The sequence below is a fragment of the Ciconia boyciana genome, chromosome 6 (genome assembly GCF_034638445.1).
Source record: "Ciconia boyciana chromosome 6, ASM3463844v1, whole genome shotgun sequence".
Classification (NCBI taxonomy): Eukaryota; Metazoa; Chordata; class Aves; order Ciconiiformes; family Ciconiidae; genus Ciconia; species Ciconia boyciana.
The window spans coordinates 30,490,181-30,507,622 of record NC_132939.1 but is presented as its reverse complement, the minus strand read 5'-3'; the positions used below and the strand labels follow the sequence as shown (position 1 = coordinate 30,507,622).

Here is a 17,442-nt window from a genome sequence, read left to right as displayed (position 1 = left end):
AACTTTCTGGATAAAAGGGGAAGATCTAAACAGTTTCCGTAATTGCATTCATAGTTTAATAATTTAAAGACTAAAATAAATGTAGCAGCAGCGTGGTGCTTTCAGCCTACGACTACAGTGGGTTTGAGCAGTCCTCTCTGCCTTCCACCCTTCCATACCTATAGTAACTCCCATCAGTATTTGAAGTTGTCCTGAACAGGGGGCTTGTTGCTCCCTTAGTTAGCTGTTCTTGTTTTTCCACTTGTTTGGCAGAGTTTCCGTATCCTTGGAAGGTAGTATCTGCTGCCTAGCATGCAGCAGGTGTGTGCTGTGACTTCCTTGTTTGCAGTCTTACAGAGAACTTGTATCAGAGCCCAGTTCCCACAGTATCATGCGGGCTATGGCACACGCGCAACTACTGCCACAATTATGATTGTGGAAGAGGTGGCTAAAAGCAGCAGATGAGATGTGGGTGAGGAGTGAAGGGTATGTGTGCAAGGGAGTTGCAGCCATGTGGCATCTCGCCTGACAGTGTGTTCGGTCAGATGTGTTGGTTCTGCTAACGCCATTTGCCTCTAATCTTTGCCTCTCCTGATTCCTGGTCTTGCTCCTAAAGATGTGTGGGCTCCATGACTTGTCAGGAAAGCTTCATCAGCAAGCTAGCTTGCTAGAATGCATGAAACCAGAAACCCTGCAGGATTGTTACCTTTAATTATGTAGAGAGGGAATACTTAATTCAAATTTACACCCATTCTTTCAAAATGGGTATTGTAGTTTTAAAACAAAGTGTACAGACTACTCTGAAGACTTGGTGAGCAGGAGGGAGAAAACATGTCTACTCTTAGGTCTGAGATCTGCATAAGTTTTTAGTGACTAGAATGGTGTGTAGAAGCTGAATTTTCTTTAGGAAATTTGGCTGCTGACTTTAAATATCTTCAACAAGCTGTTCCTAATTGAGATAACGCTCTGCTTGCAGAAAAAATAAATATCTGCCAGGAATTCAAGTATAGAGGGAGTTTTTTAGAGTTCTTGTGCCTGATCAGTTCTGCGTGTGTGGATTTGTTTATTTGTGAGAAATAGCTGTGGTATTACTGATGCAATTACAGCATGTGTGTGCCATGCAGAAAAACTGAAAACAAAGTAATAATGAAGAAGATGTTGTTGACCAGCTTTTCATTAGGGTGACAAGATGTTCCTGCCGGGAGCTCTGAAGGAGGGACTGAGTAGTAAGAGATTACATAGTATGGTAAAGAAATGCAACAGGCTTGATAGGCACAGAGTGAGTCAGGATCATAAGACCTGGGGTAGGGAAGGCTGTGTTTGTCTTATTCTGCAGGTGTAGGGGTGTGTGATTTTGTGGGCTTTTTTTTATCCTTCTGTTCACTTTATATAGCATTTTATGTTGTATGCTAAAGGAAAAGTATGCTACTTTTTAAAACTGGAAGAGGCCAATGCCTCGCACATAATTTGCACTCTGGTAAAAATGGATTACAGCCATTTGCATGTGAAGTCTTTATTACCCAGTGTTACTGAAACTTAACACTAAATTGGTGCTATGCTTCTCTGCCTTTTGTAGGAATCCTAGGTCAAGGAGACCAGATACATGCCTGAGTCATAACTACTTTAGCAATTTGCAGTTCTCGTATCTGCGAAGGGGCTGTGACTTAGCATGGTTTCATGCTTTAGCAAGGTTTAATTCCTGAGCAGGGAAGAAGTGGGATGCAACAGTACCACGCTTGTTCTCCTGTTCCTGTGCTTTGATCTCCCAGCACAGAGCGTCCTCAGTCCCTGTTTTCTACAACAGTGGTCTCTGTTGGTGAAGATGCTCAGAGAACTTTGCGCCATGTGTTTTTTTAGTTTGGTTTAGTTACTTAAGCTTCTACGTCAGTGGTGGTGAATGTTGCGCGTCTCTGCAGCCAATGTAAATGCAACCATGGCCTGTTCTGGAAGGGACAAGGTAACAAGTAAATATTTCCTCCTGGAGATTGAACTTCACTGGCCAAGTTCATAGGGTAAGTTCATGAAAGTAAAATTTAGGACTTCCAAAAATAGACGTTTACTTGCAAGAGATGTTTTGCTGCTCTCATCTGGTTTTCTTAGGTTACGCAGGCCGATTTTTGTCTTTGTATGCAGGGTGGCTTTTGTACCTGCTATGCTTTATGTTAGCAAATGGCAACCTGACGTCTCTAATACTAACGTCGTGGGAAGACAAAATGAGCGTCTTGCAGTCGATCCCCTTTTCGCTGCATGAAGGTGCACAACGGCTATGTCAGGGCGAGGAGAGCCCCCGCAGGGGCAGGTCTCCCCCCCCGCCCGCGACCGTTGGTGCTGGCCGTGCCGACCCGCGTTTCCCGAGCCCCCAGGAGCTGGGGCGGGCTGCTCGATGTCGGCGGGGAGAGTGCTGCTTTTGCGGGCTGCCGGCCTGGGGACTGCACTGGGGCGCGGGTGCCCTGTGCCTGGCGCCGAGCCGCCCCCGGCCGTGACAGCGACCCCACGGGGACCGCCGCCCGCCCAGCACCGCCCGCTCCCGGGGCGCTGAAGGGGCGAGGCGAGGGCGGGAACAGCGCGGGGGAGGCGGAGCCTTGGCGCGGAAGCGGCGGTGGGGCGGGCGCGGGGGCTGCCGGGAAGGGCGGGGAGGTGGGGGACGGCGGCCGAGCGGCGGTGCTTCTGTCGGGGCTTTTCCCCGCGCCGCCCCGCCGCCTCTGCCGCCGCTCGGGGGGTGGGGGGAGCCTCCCGCGGCATCTGCCTCTCCCCGGTCGGCGGGCTCTGTGGCAGCCGGGCCCGCAGGAGCCGCCGCCATGCACGACGCCTTCGAGCATGTACCGATCCTGGAGAAGCTGCCGCTGCAGATCGACTGCCTGGCGGCCTGGGGTGAGCCGGGGGGGCCGCGGCGCTGCCGCCCAGCGCCGCAGCCCGGGCCGCTCCCCTCCCCTGTCCCGGGCGGCCGGGACTCCCTGTCAGCTGTTCTTAGGGCCTGCCGTGCCCTGCCCTGGGCCGGGAGTGGCTGTATCGCTGGGCCCCCGGCCGGCTGTACCCCGGGGCGGCTGTGGGGCGGCCGGTGGCCCTGCCGCCTCGCAGGCCTGGGCGTGCGGGGGCCGCGGGAGTGTTTCCCCGTATTCTGGCTCGGTGCGTTGGCTTCGGTGCCTGCGGCAGGGGGGCTGCCGGGGCCGAGCTCCCCTCGCGGCGGTGCCGGTGGTCGCCTGCCGCCCACAGTCCTGCCCGCCCGGCGGCAGCCCCGCTGTGCGGGAGGCTGCCATAATTTCCAGTGCTGTAACCGTGGGCCGGCTAGTTTCTTGCCAAAAAGCGTTCCCTGTGTTTTGGCTAAAACTTATCTTGGGAAGCCAGTGGTATGTTCAAATCTTAGGTTTAGAGTCTTTGCATGTGTTAATGGATATAAATGTAGGTTATATTTTTGGGCATACTTGACAGTCAAGATTTTGGTTAGGTGATTGCACCAGCCGTCATAATGATAAAGCTTGACGAGGCTTTTCAAACTGCATGAGCGGTTTCCATCGGATGTACTACCATAGTACAAAGTTGATAATTAAAAAAACTCCAGACACAGTGGAACTGTGACCCCTTTAATGTGTCTTAAGAACAAAATTATAACCTGATAAGTAGTGCCACATTTAAACATAGGTTGTTTATACTAGAGTTGAGTAGTAGAGAAGACGTGAAGATAGTCGATTGTTGGTCATCCAAGCAATTCAAATGCCGTTTAAGCAAAGCTGCCACTGACCTTCCAGGCATAGCTGAATATTTCAGAGGGTTCTTCTAAAAACTTGACTATTTAAAAAAACCCAACCAAACAAACCCACATAGAACTCCTTGTTTTTCTTTCTGACAGTTCTTCCTCTTATGTAGCACTGTACCTCTCTGGGAGATCGTAATGTCTGAAGAGTAGTTTATTGTCTCTTTTGATTGCACAAAACATGCAATGGTTTGCTTCTTTACCTTTGTATAAACAAGTGGGATGTAGTGTCTAGGCTGTGCTCTCTGTTTTGCTGCTTGATCCTTGGTCATCCTCTCCTGAGAATGAAAGCTGCTTCTGAGCACTTCCACCAGAGAGATAATAGGAGACATGAACGTAGTTGCCACAGAAAGTCCTCTTTGGCATTTGAAACAGGCTTCCGAGTGTTCTGACAAATGTAACTTGGCTGGGAAGAGCAGTCTTTGTTGAAACTAATTAGACTCTTTGTCCCCTGTCTTTGTAGAGGAATGGCTCCTTGTTGGTACCAAACAAGGGCATCTTCTGCTTTACAGGATCAAGAAAGACATAGGTAAGTTGATTTTAAGAATGGTACAAAAAGTTGATTACGTTATTTTTATTTCCTGCACTTTAAGAGGTTGTAGTGATGTTAACACAAGTATGTTTAATTGCTGATTTTTTTTCCTACATAGTTTAATGAATATTTGTGCAGGATCTTTGGTGAAAGCGCACATACCATTTATCAGATGTGCAAGAAAGATAGCAAGTAGTATCAGCGTTTTTTTCTGTTTTGAAGTATGTTTTATATCAGGTCTCCATATGTTTGTATTTATAGTAAGTTAGTATAATTTTTGTGAATACAGTGTGCACAGCAGTGCAATGTGCTAGTTGCCAGAGGACTGATGTTTGCCTTTTGTTGAAGGACTGGATTAGTGAAAGAGCAACTTTATTCAGTGGGTCCATGAGCATCAAGGGATGGGGAAGGGGGTTCCCTGCTAACTAGTTTTATCATGTATTTACTCTTCTCCCTGCCTTTTTGACAGTCATAAGTGTTCATAGTCTATTCTGGAGATGCCACAAATAGAACTATTCTATTTTTGGTTTAGTTAAAATCTATTTTCACTAAACAGATTTGTATTTCACCTTATCTGCTATTATGTAGAAACTGATGTTATTGAACACAGTAATGTAGTGTAGTGTGGGACAGGAAAGAAAAAACCAAACATTGGTTTCCAAGTTAATCATCTCTTGGAAAGATGTTCATTTGTAGCTACTCGGATTCTAGAAACTGAATTCAGCTTGGTTTTTCTTAAACTTGTAGGCTGTGTATTCCAATCAGAACATGCTAGTCTTGAGTTGCTAGTGTCTTATCTCACATGGTAAATTTCTCCCCCTTTTTTGCATCAATGCCAGGAGAGGTTATGTCATCAGAAAGTGTCTGTAAGTCTTTAACCCTAAAACTCCTTTTAAACCCTTGTGGTGTAGTGTTTATTCCTTGTCTACTTTGCAGTGATGTGCTCCCTAGCAATTTAGATAGCTGATATTTGATTGGTGTGGATAAAGTCTTTATGGGTATCTTTGTATCTCTGGGTTTCAAAATACTTAAATGTAATTCTGGTAATCTAAAATTCCAGTAAGGCAAAAATGTAACTGTTGATGAAGTCCTTGGATGGGTACAAGAAGTATAATTTAAATTTTAACCTATGTAGAAGACCTTCTGATGCATTTAGCTATTAAGTAAAAGATAGCACAGATATGTTAGAGTCATTCTTCTAGTGTTAAGTGGCCAAGCTTGCTTTCATAATTCTTCATAATCTATTTAGTGTAAGATATATTCAGCCGTAAATTTAAGAGCAACCTCAGTTTACATACTCTCTCAAATCTTTTTGGTAGGTTGTAATAGGTTTGAAGTGACGCTAGAGAAATCCAACAAGAACTTCTCAAAAAAGATTCAGCAGGTAGGAAATACCATATTCTTGACATGGGGACAGTTTTCCAGTGTTTTCATCTAAGAAATGAAATATCAAACATTTTTCTGGAATCTCTGCTGAGCTTAACAAAAAATTTCCCCCAAACTGTAGATTCTTCTAGAGGTGGCACAGCCTGATGTTTTTTGCCTGCTCTTCCCGTAACAGGAATAAGCTTGGTTTGGTTGCTAAAGCAGAAAGCAAAGAACTGGAACTTACACATTTATTTTTGGTTTTTGTGGAAATGCTGCTGTTTGCAGTAAATCTTCAGCTGCTCTGACTGAGAATATTTATTTGTAAAAATGATGGTAATACACCAACAGACTGTAATATATAATTTGACTCTCGGATAAAATGCTGTAGGAATGTGAATGTAATTCCTTTTATTTTGAATTTAGAACTAAGTAACTGATTATCTACTGCCAGTCTTACTACTGTTTCATTTTTTTTGGAGAACTTTGGCTCATTGCTTTCCTGAGTATCAATATCAGCACTTACCTCAAAGACTCTGCAGTCTCTTCCAGCACCACTCTGCATATCTTTTAGAAGTACTTCTGTACTAGTAACATACTACTTGTTATAACATTTTTTACCAACTTAGGTTGCAAGCTGTATGTGCTAGCTTGTAAAAACTGGGTGTAAGTGAAAGGGATTGCAGTAGCTGGAGAAGGCTGTGCAGAGATAGCTGCCTTGCTCTTTTCATTATTTTGAGAGTATCTAAGATGCATTTTCTTAGACTATCTATAATCAAGCCATGTTCAGAGGTTTAGTTCATGAATGGAGACTAATAGAATTCTTTCTTTCAGATTCATGTTGTTTCTCAGTTTAAAATTCTGGTCAGTCTATTAGGTAAGTGAAGAAAATGTTTTAATATTTAATGAGCTCTTCTTGATGCAGTTACTTGGCTGAATGTGGCACCCTTTCCACACACCTGAATAGTAATCTAGTTGTTGAAAAGTCATTGTGTAGGATTTAGGCTTTTTCACTTTGCAGAGGAAGCATTATGCAGCATAGACTGAGAAGCAGCTTTGCTTGTCGTAAGCCAGCTTGGAGAACAAAGTATTAACACTAAGTTTTGTGATTAAAAATGAAAAAATACATACGTGCACTAAAGTGTGTGTGTATATATACATGCGTATATATATTGTTTGTCTGTATTGGCATATGTATATAAACATATATGTACATGCATGTGTATGTGTGTGCACTGTATGATAGCGTCTAAAACTTCCGTCCAGACTGATTTGATTGATGTGTTACATCAAATTCAGTTTATATGCAGATGGTGATCTTTTACCATCTTGTGGAAGATCTAAGTTTGCTTGTCTCTGGCTATATTTGTTTAACCTTATGATCTTCCTATGTCTTTTTTTGCTTACGTTGCTACTCCCTTCTTTATGATCTCCAAGTCCTGGCTCTTCCAACTCCAGCATGCGTAGATTTCTGCTGCCTGCGTCCTCGTGCGTACAAAAACTTGACCATGGCACCCTCCATTTGCAACCATTCACTTTCCGCTAATTTCAGGAGCCAGTTCAAAATGGTCTTCCATCATGAACTTGCTTTGCTCTGGCCTGCTTGCTGTCCCTTCCACTCCCACTTCCTCTGCTCAGTTAGCACCTATTCTCAGTTCCTTCATGTAATTTTACCAACGCTGGTGTTAGTCATCTTTTCTGCATTTATTGTCTTGTATTTATATATGCCTTAGCACTTACTATTCAGCTTTTGGGAAAACATTCCTTTTCCTCTCTTGCAGCTCTTAGTTTCACAAGTTCTTCTTTTTATGTAAACATAAAATGTGATAACTTATTTGAATTAGCAATGAGCTCCACATGTATTAAATATTGAATAATAATTGGAATTTTGTTTAAAACAGAAAATAACATTTATGTCCATGACCTGTTGACATTTCAACAAATCACCACAGTTTCCAAGGCAAAAGGTGCATCTCTCTTCACTTGTGATCTTCAGGTAAGAGGAGGTGCATAATGGCACATAATATCCTTACTGTTTGTAATAAGGTTAACTTTTTTATGTTGCTGCATAGATTTGTTAATTTTATGTTACATGCAAGTTGCTTGGGTACTAGTGCTTTTTAAAATTAGTAGCTACTGGATGTTGAAGCTTTGCTTAGGGCAACAATTTTTAATGTAGTCACGTTATTTTTCTTCCTGTGCTTTGTAAGATATCTTCCTGTGCCTGTTGTGATTGTAGCCTTTAACCTTCTGATACAAAACTTCAAGGTATTTTTATCCTGTAGTAACTTTGACTGTCTCCTTTTTTTGACAGGTAATCTTCAGTATGAAAGCCATTCCCTTCCCTTAAATTGCCAGTGTACTAGCTCATAGTGGTTCCCTTCACCAACTGTCTCCATGTTTTTGTTACATTTTTGTTTCTGTTAAACTGTATTGGCCCAAGGAGTCCCACGGCAGTTGTGGTAGATTCAGGCCATAAAATGGTTCCATAAGGCATAGCAATCCTCTGTTCATATGCTGTGGTTTATTAAGTGACTAATTTCTATCCAAGTGAGTTTCTCAGCCTACCCATGTCATTCAGAAACCTTATTCATAACCAGAAGAGATGGCTTAGTGCTCTTCATCACCTTTTATCTCTGCCCCATGGGAGCTTAATATTAAATATTTTCTAATAAGTACTTAGGGTTTTCTAGGTGTTAAAACTAGTGATGTCTTTCAAAGCACCTTTAAGTCTGGTCATTCCAAAGTGCCTTGTTGTTTGTGTGTACAGGCATTTAGCTTTAGTAGTATTTTTTGTCAGGAAACTTTTCCAATAGGCTAGAATATTAAACAGCTATTAATGTTTTTATCTGTCAGTATAACACATTCTTTGCATTGTTCCATTTCCTCGCCTCTCCTATACTGCATAGAGTTCAAGCTATTTATCCTAGTCTTCAGGGCTGGGCTGATAGCTCTCTACTTATCTTCTGTTTGTGTGTGTGTACATCTTTGGTGCTCTTTTTTTGTTTCTTTTTTCTTTTTTTTTTTTTAATTTCCTTGGTGTCACAATCCCTGCCAAAGTTAATTTTTAAGTATCCTGTCCCCCTTCTCTCTGTGCTTCCTTGTGTAGAGAATGCCCTCTGGCATGGATGAGCACAGCTGCTCTTCACCTGACAGCTTTGCTTCAGGCTGAGGATTCTTTTGGCCTTGTATTGTCTTATTTACCTCTTGGTTTATGAGTGCCTACGAGTTAGGCCTGTCTATTTTCACAGCAGTCAGATACAGGAGAAGAGGTGCTGAGAATGTGCGTGGCAGTGCGGAAGAAGCTACAACTTTATTTTTGGAAGGACAGAGAGTTCCATGAACTACAGGTGAGTTGTGTTGTTTCTGTAGTCTAGCATGCCTCAACAGGGAGTAGTTATTCTTTACTGCTTGCTATGCAGTCCCTATAACTCAGAGGCACTGCTGACTTTAAGAGCATTGACTCCTGTTGGTTCTGCAGTGATTTAACAAAGAAGCAGCAAATAAAAGTGAAAATATGTGGTTGAAATCACAATTATTGGCATTAATACCGTTTCATAAATTAAATCAAAGGCTATGTTCTATATTTTAACATTCTGGTTGTAGTACACTTGTAAGTCAGTGAAATGTATTAGCCTGCAGCTTCTATAAATGTATACCTAACAATAACACTATGAAAGTGGGTCCACTTCTACCCAAAGTTTTCCAGGTATGTCATTAAGTCAAAAGGTAGTTACTGACAACAAGCACAGAGAACTGCGGTTGTGAATACCAGAATGATAAAAATAACCAATGGAAATGGGTAGAGAATTTTTCAGCTAGGCTGCTCTTCTAGGAATTTACCAGCTAACTCAGAGCACACCTCTTTACTGTGCTCGAATCTAGCCTTTTAGTTGAATACTGCCGTTCCTTGACCAGCAGAAGTTGGGCTTGTGTGGTGGGGAGTACGATGTCAACAACAGTCCTCCCGTTACACTCTATGTTGCCAGGTTTGACTTTTGCTTTTCTCTTGTAATAGCTGTTTTAACCTGTTTTCCTCAGGGGGACTTCAGTGTACCTGATGTACCCAAGTCTATGGCCTGGTGTGAAAACTCCATCTGTGTAGGCTTCAAGAGGGACTATTACCTGATACGGGTAAGACTGGGTTGGAATACAGTGTTTAAGAAGACTTGGATAGCAGTAGACACTGTGGAGGCTGCTCCTGTGCTCAGGGATTTAGCTAACACCTTTATGAAAACCAGAATCTGGTACTCTTGCTATATGTGGTTTTGGAAAGGGCAGTCTAAGTCTGTCCTTTTAAACTGATGTTTTGTCAGGAAGTGATCTTCTGTTTATCGCTGTTGAAACCAGTGTTTGAAGCTCTTGTAGAAAAAAGGCATTAAGAAAGGAGGTAGCTCTAAAAGGGAAAAAAGACCAAGAATATCATCTTATCTGGCAGACAGTGGAGCTTAACCATTTTTTCTTTTTTGATTCTCTTGCTGAACTGTAGTCATTTCAGTTTGAGAGTCTCTAAACTTACTGTCATTAATTTAGTATTACAGTTTCCACTTATGCTTCATTTGACAGCTACATTTGATTCTGTTTTCTACCTTTACAATTGGCTTCTGCTGATATTATAGGAAAATGAGATGAAGATGAGGTGCATCACACATACGTATGTGTATGTGCATGGGTGGCAACATTGATCTGTAGTCGACAGGAAAACAGCACAGTAATTTTTACAGTCACTTCAAACTGACACTGCTCACAAAAGAAGTGATGCCTTTCTGCAGCCCTCTCCTAGATGTTGATTCCTGCCTTGCTAGTGATACAAGTAGTTGTGTAGCTGCTCAAGCAACCAGACTGAGGACTTGCTGTCCAAGTGTCTACTTTGGGTTGACTCTGGTGCTTGACCGACCCATCCTTGAATGGCTTAATTTCACTAAATAGGCAGAAAAAAAATACATGTTTTTATGGTATTGTTTTTTGCTGGCTAGCTGTTGATTTATAAGAATGCTTGAGCTGTAATGCAAGGGCAGCAGCAGGAACATGTAGCTGGAGTTGAAGGAGAAGGATTCTCTGTTTTGGTGGCAGTGAGTTGTTAGATCAGCTCATGAAGCCTCTCTTTGATGGATTTTTTTTTTTTCTTTGGAGGTGGGTTCAGTTCCCTGGACAGCATGTGGCCACAAGAATGAGTGGCTAGGGCAGGGGAAAAAGGCTGGGAAGGTTGCTTGGCTTTGAGTTTGGTTTTTTACATGGCAAGGCTCACTCATGTCAGAATAAAACCATGTTAAAGTTTTGGCCTAAATGAAATCCTCTGGTTACACCAGGAAGTGTTTGGACACTTTAACTGATGTTGCTACTGTGCTATGCATTTTTATAAACCTGTATGAACTGTGTGCTCAGCTACTGTTATAGTAACAGGAATACATCATCTCAGACACAAAAGTATTAATTCTTTATTTCCAAATGATGTATAAACAAGATAAATGACAATATGCAGAAAATTTTATTGCTACTCCTTAAAATTGCACTTGTCCTGTTGGTGATTAGTCTGCGTTGTAAATCCCTCTAGGGGGTTTTTGGCTCTGGTCTTATGCAGCTTTGAAATTAAGGTTATTTTGAAAAACAGTTTAAAAATTTTCTTTATTATCCTAGGTGGATGGAAAAGGATCCATCAAAGAACTGTTTCCCACAGGGAAGCAGCTGGAACCATTGGTAGCTCCTGTAGCAGATGGAAAAGTTGCGGTTGGCCAAGATGATCTAACAGTTGTGCTCAACGAAGAAGGGATCTGTACTCAGAAATGTGCTTTGAATTGGACAGATATTCCTATAGCTATGGGTGAGAATTAGCAGTAACTTTTAAAAATTTGCTTCTTTACTCTTTTTTATATGATAAAACCACTATGTTCCCGGTATTTAGAAACTATCTGGATTTGGAGTGTGACAGTTTTTAAAGTATTTCAGGTTGTACTCTGAGTGTGGAAGGTTTCATGTGTGTGTTTTTGTTTCTTCCTCCTCTTTGCTTCTGGTTTGTATGCCTATCTCCTCCTCAGAAAATAGGCATACTGTATATCTTTTATAAAGGGACAAGATTTGAAATAGAAGGTAGTGTGTTAAAGCACTGTAGTTCTTCTGGGCACCAGAGTGCCACAGAAATTCCTTCTTTTGAAAGATTAAAAAAAAGCCTGGTAACAGTCGATTAGCAAATTGATGTCAGTGTTGGGCATTAAGTTTTGTTTTTAATAAGCAAAAAAGGGGCACATTTCAAGGGGAAAAAAAATTGAAGAGAATCCTTACTTTAAGTCATGGCTTGTTTTAAGGCACACTTGAGAACAATCAACTTATATTTTTCACTTGTTTCACTAATAGAACACCAGCCTCCCTATATCATTGCTGTTCTGCCAAGGTATGTGGAGATCCGCACTTTTGAACCCCGGCTGCTGGTACAGAGTATCGAGCTGCAGAGACCACGCTTCATCACCTCTGGAGGGTATTGAGTATAACTGATTATTACTTTTATTGGGCTGTCTGGGTGTATGGTAGCACTCTGAAAAACTGGGAGAGGAAGAGCTTTTCTAACTCTCTCAGCTTAAGAAGTAGCATTGAAGCAGTCCGTTGTTTTTTATGAACAGATGGTTGGAGGCCATACCTTGAGGAGTAAATGATAGAGTTGAGTGATTTCGGGAATTTCTGATCACTGGAGATATATTCTCCTTTCTGCTTTGCAGTATTGCTAAAGTTGCCCTTGTATCTGATTGATCCATGTGTGTATTAACCAGGATTTTTTTTTTTTATAGGATATTGCTCATTTCTCAGTGCTGGAACTTAGTAACTGACCTTTTTGTCTTGTTTACAGCACAAATATTATATACGTGGCAAGTAACCACTTTGTTTGGCGGCTCATTCCAGTGTCCATAGCCACACAGATCCAGCAGCTTCTGCAGGACAAGCAGTTTGAGTTGGCTTTGCAGTTGGCAGTAAGTACTCAAAAACCTTTGGGTTTGCAGTGGATGCACTTGTGCAAAAGTACACAAAAAGGATGTTTGCCTTCTGCTTGACAGTAGCTTGTCTGGAGAGTTTAACCTCCGTACTGTCCACTTTGCACAAAATGGTAAACTCTAGCCTTTTTTTGACTTAAGTTTTAGTTTTGTGCTGCTGTTTTTCTGTGTTGCTCTGTTGTGGTTTAGATGTTAAGTTATCATCTTGTATGTGAAAGATGATCTCTCTCAGCTGTTTAATCGGTTACCTTCTTCTAGACTTTGAAGTCCAGCTTTGAAGTCTGACTTCAAAGTCTTCAGACTGCTTGTAAACAGTTGTGCATGGAATTGTGTGTTTTGTTTTGTCAAATGACCAGGATTTTTTGTAATGGCCTTCCGTATTACTCCTGAAACATAATAATTTCTTAGAGATGCTGAAGCAGTATGCTTAATTAGATTGCTATTACTCTTTTAGGATTTTCTGGTTTCTGGAAACTTCCCTGGAACTGCATTAAAATGAATTAGTTGCATATTGTATTGCTAACTTGAAAAAAAATTTTGAAAAGGCAAACGAGTGAAGAGATAGTTGCTGTGATAGAGCGAGTATATAGATAACCAGAGGTAGCTTTCAAAACCTCCAGGTTATCTCAGTGACACAATAAGCATAGCATCTGAGAATCACCATCAGAGGTGTTCACTTTGGAAGATTTTTTTTTTCTGTTCTTACTCTCTCCAAAGGATAATACTCCGTTATTTCTGTAGTGTTTCATTCTTATTTACAAGGCCCAAGAGTTGTTAATGTTCGTTAATTTGCATGTGTATAGGAAATGAAAGACGATTCAGATAGTGAGAAGCGACAACAAATTCACCACATAAAGAACCTCTTTGCCTTCAACCTCTTCTGCCAGAAGCGCTTTGATGAATCCATGCAAGTTTTTGCCAAGCTTGGTACAGGTAAATGCTTGGGTTGGCATTGAGATGAAGCTCACAGACTATTGTGTGTGGGTTTTTGTTTGTTTTCTGATTTGTTTTTCTTTTGTGCAGACCAGTCCCCTGTGAATGGCAAATAGCCTAGGCAGCTATTTAGCTTTTTTTTGTGAACCTGCTTATAGTATTTAATTAACTTCAGTCAGTGAGTTAAGTTAAATCATGAATTTGCCCTTTGTGCAGAATATATTTGTATTCTAGGCTATTTTACAGCGTGCATAGCATGTACACAGACCCTTGAAGTTGAGGGTTTCAGCAGCTGCCAAAAGCCTACTTGTAGCTTGGAATGAAAAATAAGGAACATCTGCAGATTTGCTAAATCCTTGGACTCAGACAAAACTCAGGACCCTTAACCCTGTTTCCTGCTTGATGGACCAAGCTACTGAGGCCAGGAAACTTCTGTGGTTTGGAAGTCAAAATAGTCTCTGATGCTATTCCTCTGGTTCATACTAGGATTATTGGAAGAACACCTGAAGACTGGACTGTACCATAGAATAGTGCTTAAGGCTGAGATTCTTTTATTGATGACAGCACATCCCTTGTGCATTTAAACCTAGAACTTTTACTTGTTTTGACACTTAACATCATATTTACTTTGGAAAACTACGATGAAAGAAAAGGACTGAGAACTCAAAATACTTTGAGCTTAAATTAGAGAGCAGTAATTTTGAATTTGCTTAAACTCCATGAAAACAGGTGCTCATTAGTTACAGATGATGCTATTCAGTTCTTGTTTCAAAAGCACAGTAAATCTTCTCTTAAAACATTGCTTGTTCCTAGAAATCCTGTCCTACTGTCAGAGTTGTTAATGCTGGGATTCTGCAAGAAGAGCAGTAAGAGGATTATAATAATGGCTTGCCCTACAGGTGTGCGAAGCGCACAGGTTGGAACTTGTTGTGCTTGGACTTTGAAACAGTTTCTCTTGCTTCTTTTGCCTTTTTTTAGCTTCTTTAATAAGCAAATTCTGTTAACTGGAACATTGTGGACATACAAGTTGACTACAAACAGCTCTATTGGAAAGCTAAGCTTGCTCAAAGGTTACATACATTTAAGAGTTTGCAAAAATTTTATGAATGGTTACTAATACTAGTTATTTTTTGCTTAGATCCCACTCATGTGATGGGTCTGTATCCTGACCTCCTGCCCACAGATTACAGGAAACAGCTACAGTATCCCAACCCCCTGCCAGGGCTCTCTGGGGCAGAGCTGGAGAAGGCACATTTAGCTCTGATAGACTACCTAACTCAAGTGAGTGCTCCTATGTCTGTTTTTAGAGCAGGGTTATTCAGTTTTAGCATACTTTGTTGGTTAACTTCGATGTGCAGGAAGCAGTATGCCTACTCCAGCTCTGTCATGCTAGCATTAATGGGCTGGCTTCATGGTTGGAAACTATGAGAAAGCAAGGGAACTGGAAGATGTAAGGTGCCCCACAGATACGTGGGAGACATCACATGTGACTTTTGTGAGGACTGTACAAAACTTACACATGGACTAGATCTGAATATGAGTCCAGTATTTTATTTCTAGTAGCCTTCTGAAGAGGGCTTGAGCTCCTGATATTTTTTTGTTTGTTTATTGACTATAGTGGAGGGCAGTGTATCCAGGAGACATGTCAAAAGCATGCATTAAAAGGTGGAACAGGAGGTAGTGGGTGCTGTAACTTCCTGTCCTCTTTATTTTGTTGTAACTGGAATCTGAATTGTTCTGTTGCCATTCTTACTAGATCAAAAGGAAGCTTGTGTCTGAAGGAGGATAGTTTTTGTGCCTAGTATTTAAAAACCTAAATTGTTCTCCAAATGTTTTAAATGTCTCCTGACTTCTCTAAAATGTGTCTGTTCAGGTTAACCGAGTTTCCTTCTGACTATTTTCTCAAGACTCTGGACATCTTGCAAAACTATAAATTTGCAAAACAAATGTATACACCTGAATGTGGTTGGAAAGGTGATGTGTTGAATAGTTAGTAACAATAAAAATTCTTTAGGCAACAATTGATTAAACCAAGTTATTAAATTGGTTTAATTTAGTCTTTTTACTTGGTGGGTTATATTTGCTGAGGTGGGATGGAGAAATCCATGGCCTTTTCCTGTTAAAATTTCATTTGATGTCCTGCAGAAAAGAAGTCAGCTGGTGAAGAAGCTAAATGATTCTGATCATCAGTCCAGTACCTCACCGCTCATGGAAGGAACACCCACAATCAAATCCAAAAAGAAGCTGCTACAAATCATTGATACCACCCTCTTAAAGTGTTACCTTCATGTGAGTTTTTGCCTGACCTAGAGGCCTTTCCTTCACTGTGCAAGCTCTGTTGGAATTTCAGGCTGAAACATTTGAGAAGGAGGATAAGGAGCTACTTCAGAAATTATCACACAACTGTCTGTCTTTTGTCTAAAAATGATCTGTGAAACTGTGGTGTGAGCTGGTTTGCTCACTGATCAGGAACTAGTTTCATGGAGTAAAGCAGATGTGTCTGTTTCTGGTCGGTGCCTCTCAAAAGAATGTGGCCTTGCTTGTCTGTTTTGAAGTTGCCTTGTACTGTTAAATGCAGGAGAGTATGATCTTTGCTGTCAACAATGTTTTTCAAAGCTGACCTTTATTCTGGAAGGGGGGGAAAATAGCTCTGATACATTGTTTTCTTTCTGTCCCAACAAATTAGGGAAATGAAGATGGGCCTTGATCTAAGGTGTTAAACTGTCACTTCTTATGCTATAAGACTTCTTTTTTTTTCTTTTTTTTTTTTCTTCCCCCCCCTCTGTTCCAACTTGTTTTGTACTATAAGCTTAGGAGGTGCACATGTTTAAGTGCTCCCTTTTTGCTTGCAGACAAATGTAGCACTGGTGGCACCATTGCTACGTCTGGAGAACAATCACTGCCATATTGAGGAGAGTGAGCATGTACTAAAGAAGGCACACAAATATAGTGAGCTGATAATACTGTATGAGAAGAAAGGCCTGCATGAGAAAGGTAGGTATGAACTTGGGGTGGGGAGAGGAGAAGGGCTAGGAGCATGTATTCCTAGTATTGAGTTGTAACTTGTCTGAGTGAGCAGGCAATATTCCGAAGAGACTTTGTTTCTGGGTCTGTCTTGTGATTCAGTTGGTCTTTGTTCCAATTACCCGTTTGGCCTGTGTTCTTAAAACAAAATTTTGTCTCTGGTAGCAGAACAGGAAAAATGCACTTTTTATTCGTTCAAGTTGGAATGATACTTGTGAATTACAAAGGAATGAACCTTTTTGTTTTTCTGAAAGCATTACAGGTACTGGTGGATCAGTCAAAGAAAGCCAACTCACCTTTGAAGGGTCATGAGAGGACAGTGCAATATCTGCAGCATTTGGGTGAGTGTGAAGGAGAGCATTGTTTTTGCAAAGGTATTACTCCTTATTGGGCTTAGTGGTTTTTCTACTGTTCAGCAACTTGCTAGAGACTTATCAAGCTAAAAGGTATTCTTGTCATCTTGTCTGGTTTCTTGCATAATGCAAACTTCAAAGATTAGTTCACAAGCGTCTTGTTGAAACTTGACTATCTTATTGGAAAACATTCCTTATTTCTGGTAAAAATTTCCATTGGTAGAAAATACACCATAGTATTTTGAATTTTCTTCCAGTGATGATTTACCATCACTGACAAAAGGAAAGTCTGACTTCTGAGTTAGGCTTTCCAGCTGAAATTCTGACTTTCAGTTGCTGGGTCTTGTAGTATCTTTCCTGAGATGAAGAATCCTATATGAAGTTTTTGTTTTCTGTGTATAGGTAGATCTAGGTTATAACCTAAGAATTGTATTTGCTGGTCACAGCATTGTGGTAGGAACTTGCTTGATTGACTATGCATTGTGAACTCCGAAGTCCTTTTTTGGTTTTGCTACTTTTGAGAAT

General features: G+C 41.2%; 1 protein-coding gene across 1 annotated transcript in view; it reads left to right on the top strand.

The window, feature by feature from the left end:
- Nucleotides 1-2,629: 2,629 nt before the first annotated feature.
- VPS39 (VPS39 subunit of HOPS complex) overlaps nt 2,630-17,442 on the top strand; it is a 29,846-nt gene continuing 15,033 nt past the window's right edge. Inside the window, exons 1-15 of the mRNA XM_072864467.1 lie at nt 2,630-2,850; nt 4,194-4,259; nt 5,582-5,646; nt 6,462-6,504; nt 7,529-7,623; nt 8,879-8,977; nt 9,669-9,761; nt 11,265-11,448; nt 11,979-12,099; nt 12,466-12,586; nt 13,411-13,540; nt 14,679-14,821; nt 15,686-15,829; nt 16,393-16,534; nt 16,819-16,905. Coding sequence (XP_072720568.1) covers nt 2,778-2,850; nt 4,194-4,259; nt 5,582-5,646; nt 6,462-6,504; nt 7,529-7,623; nt 8,879-8,977; nt 9,669-9,761; nt 11,265-11,448; nt 11,979-12,099; nt 12,466-12,586; nt 13,411-13,540; nt 14,679-14,821; nt 15,686-15,829; nt 16,393-16,534; nt 16,819-16,905 — 1,606 coding nt within the window. The 5' untranslated portion in view covers nt 2,630-2,777. The remainder of the gene's footprint in view (nt 2,851-4,193; nt 4,260-5,581; nt 5,647-6,461; nt 6,505-7,528; nt 7,624-8,878; nt 8,978-9,668; nt 9,762-11,264; nt 11,449-11,978; nt 12,100-12,465; nt 12,587-13,410; nt 13,541-14,678; nt 14,822-15,685; nt 15,830-16,392; nt 16,535-16,818; nt 16,906-17,442) is intronic.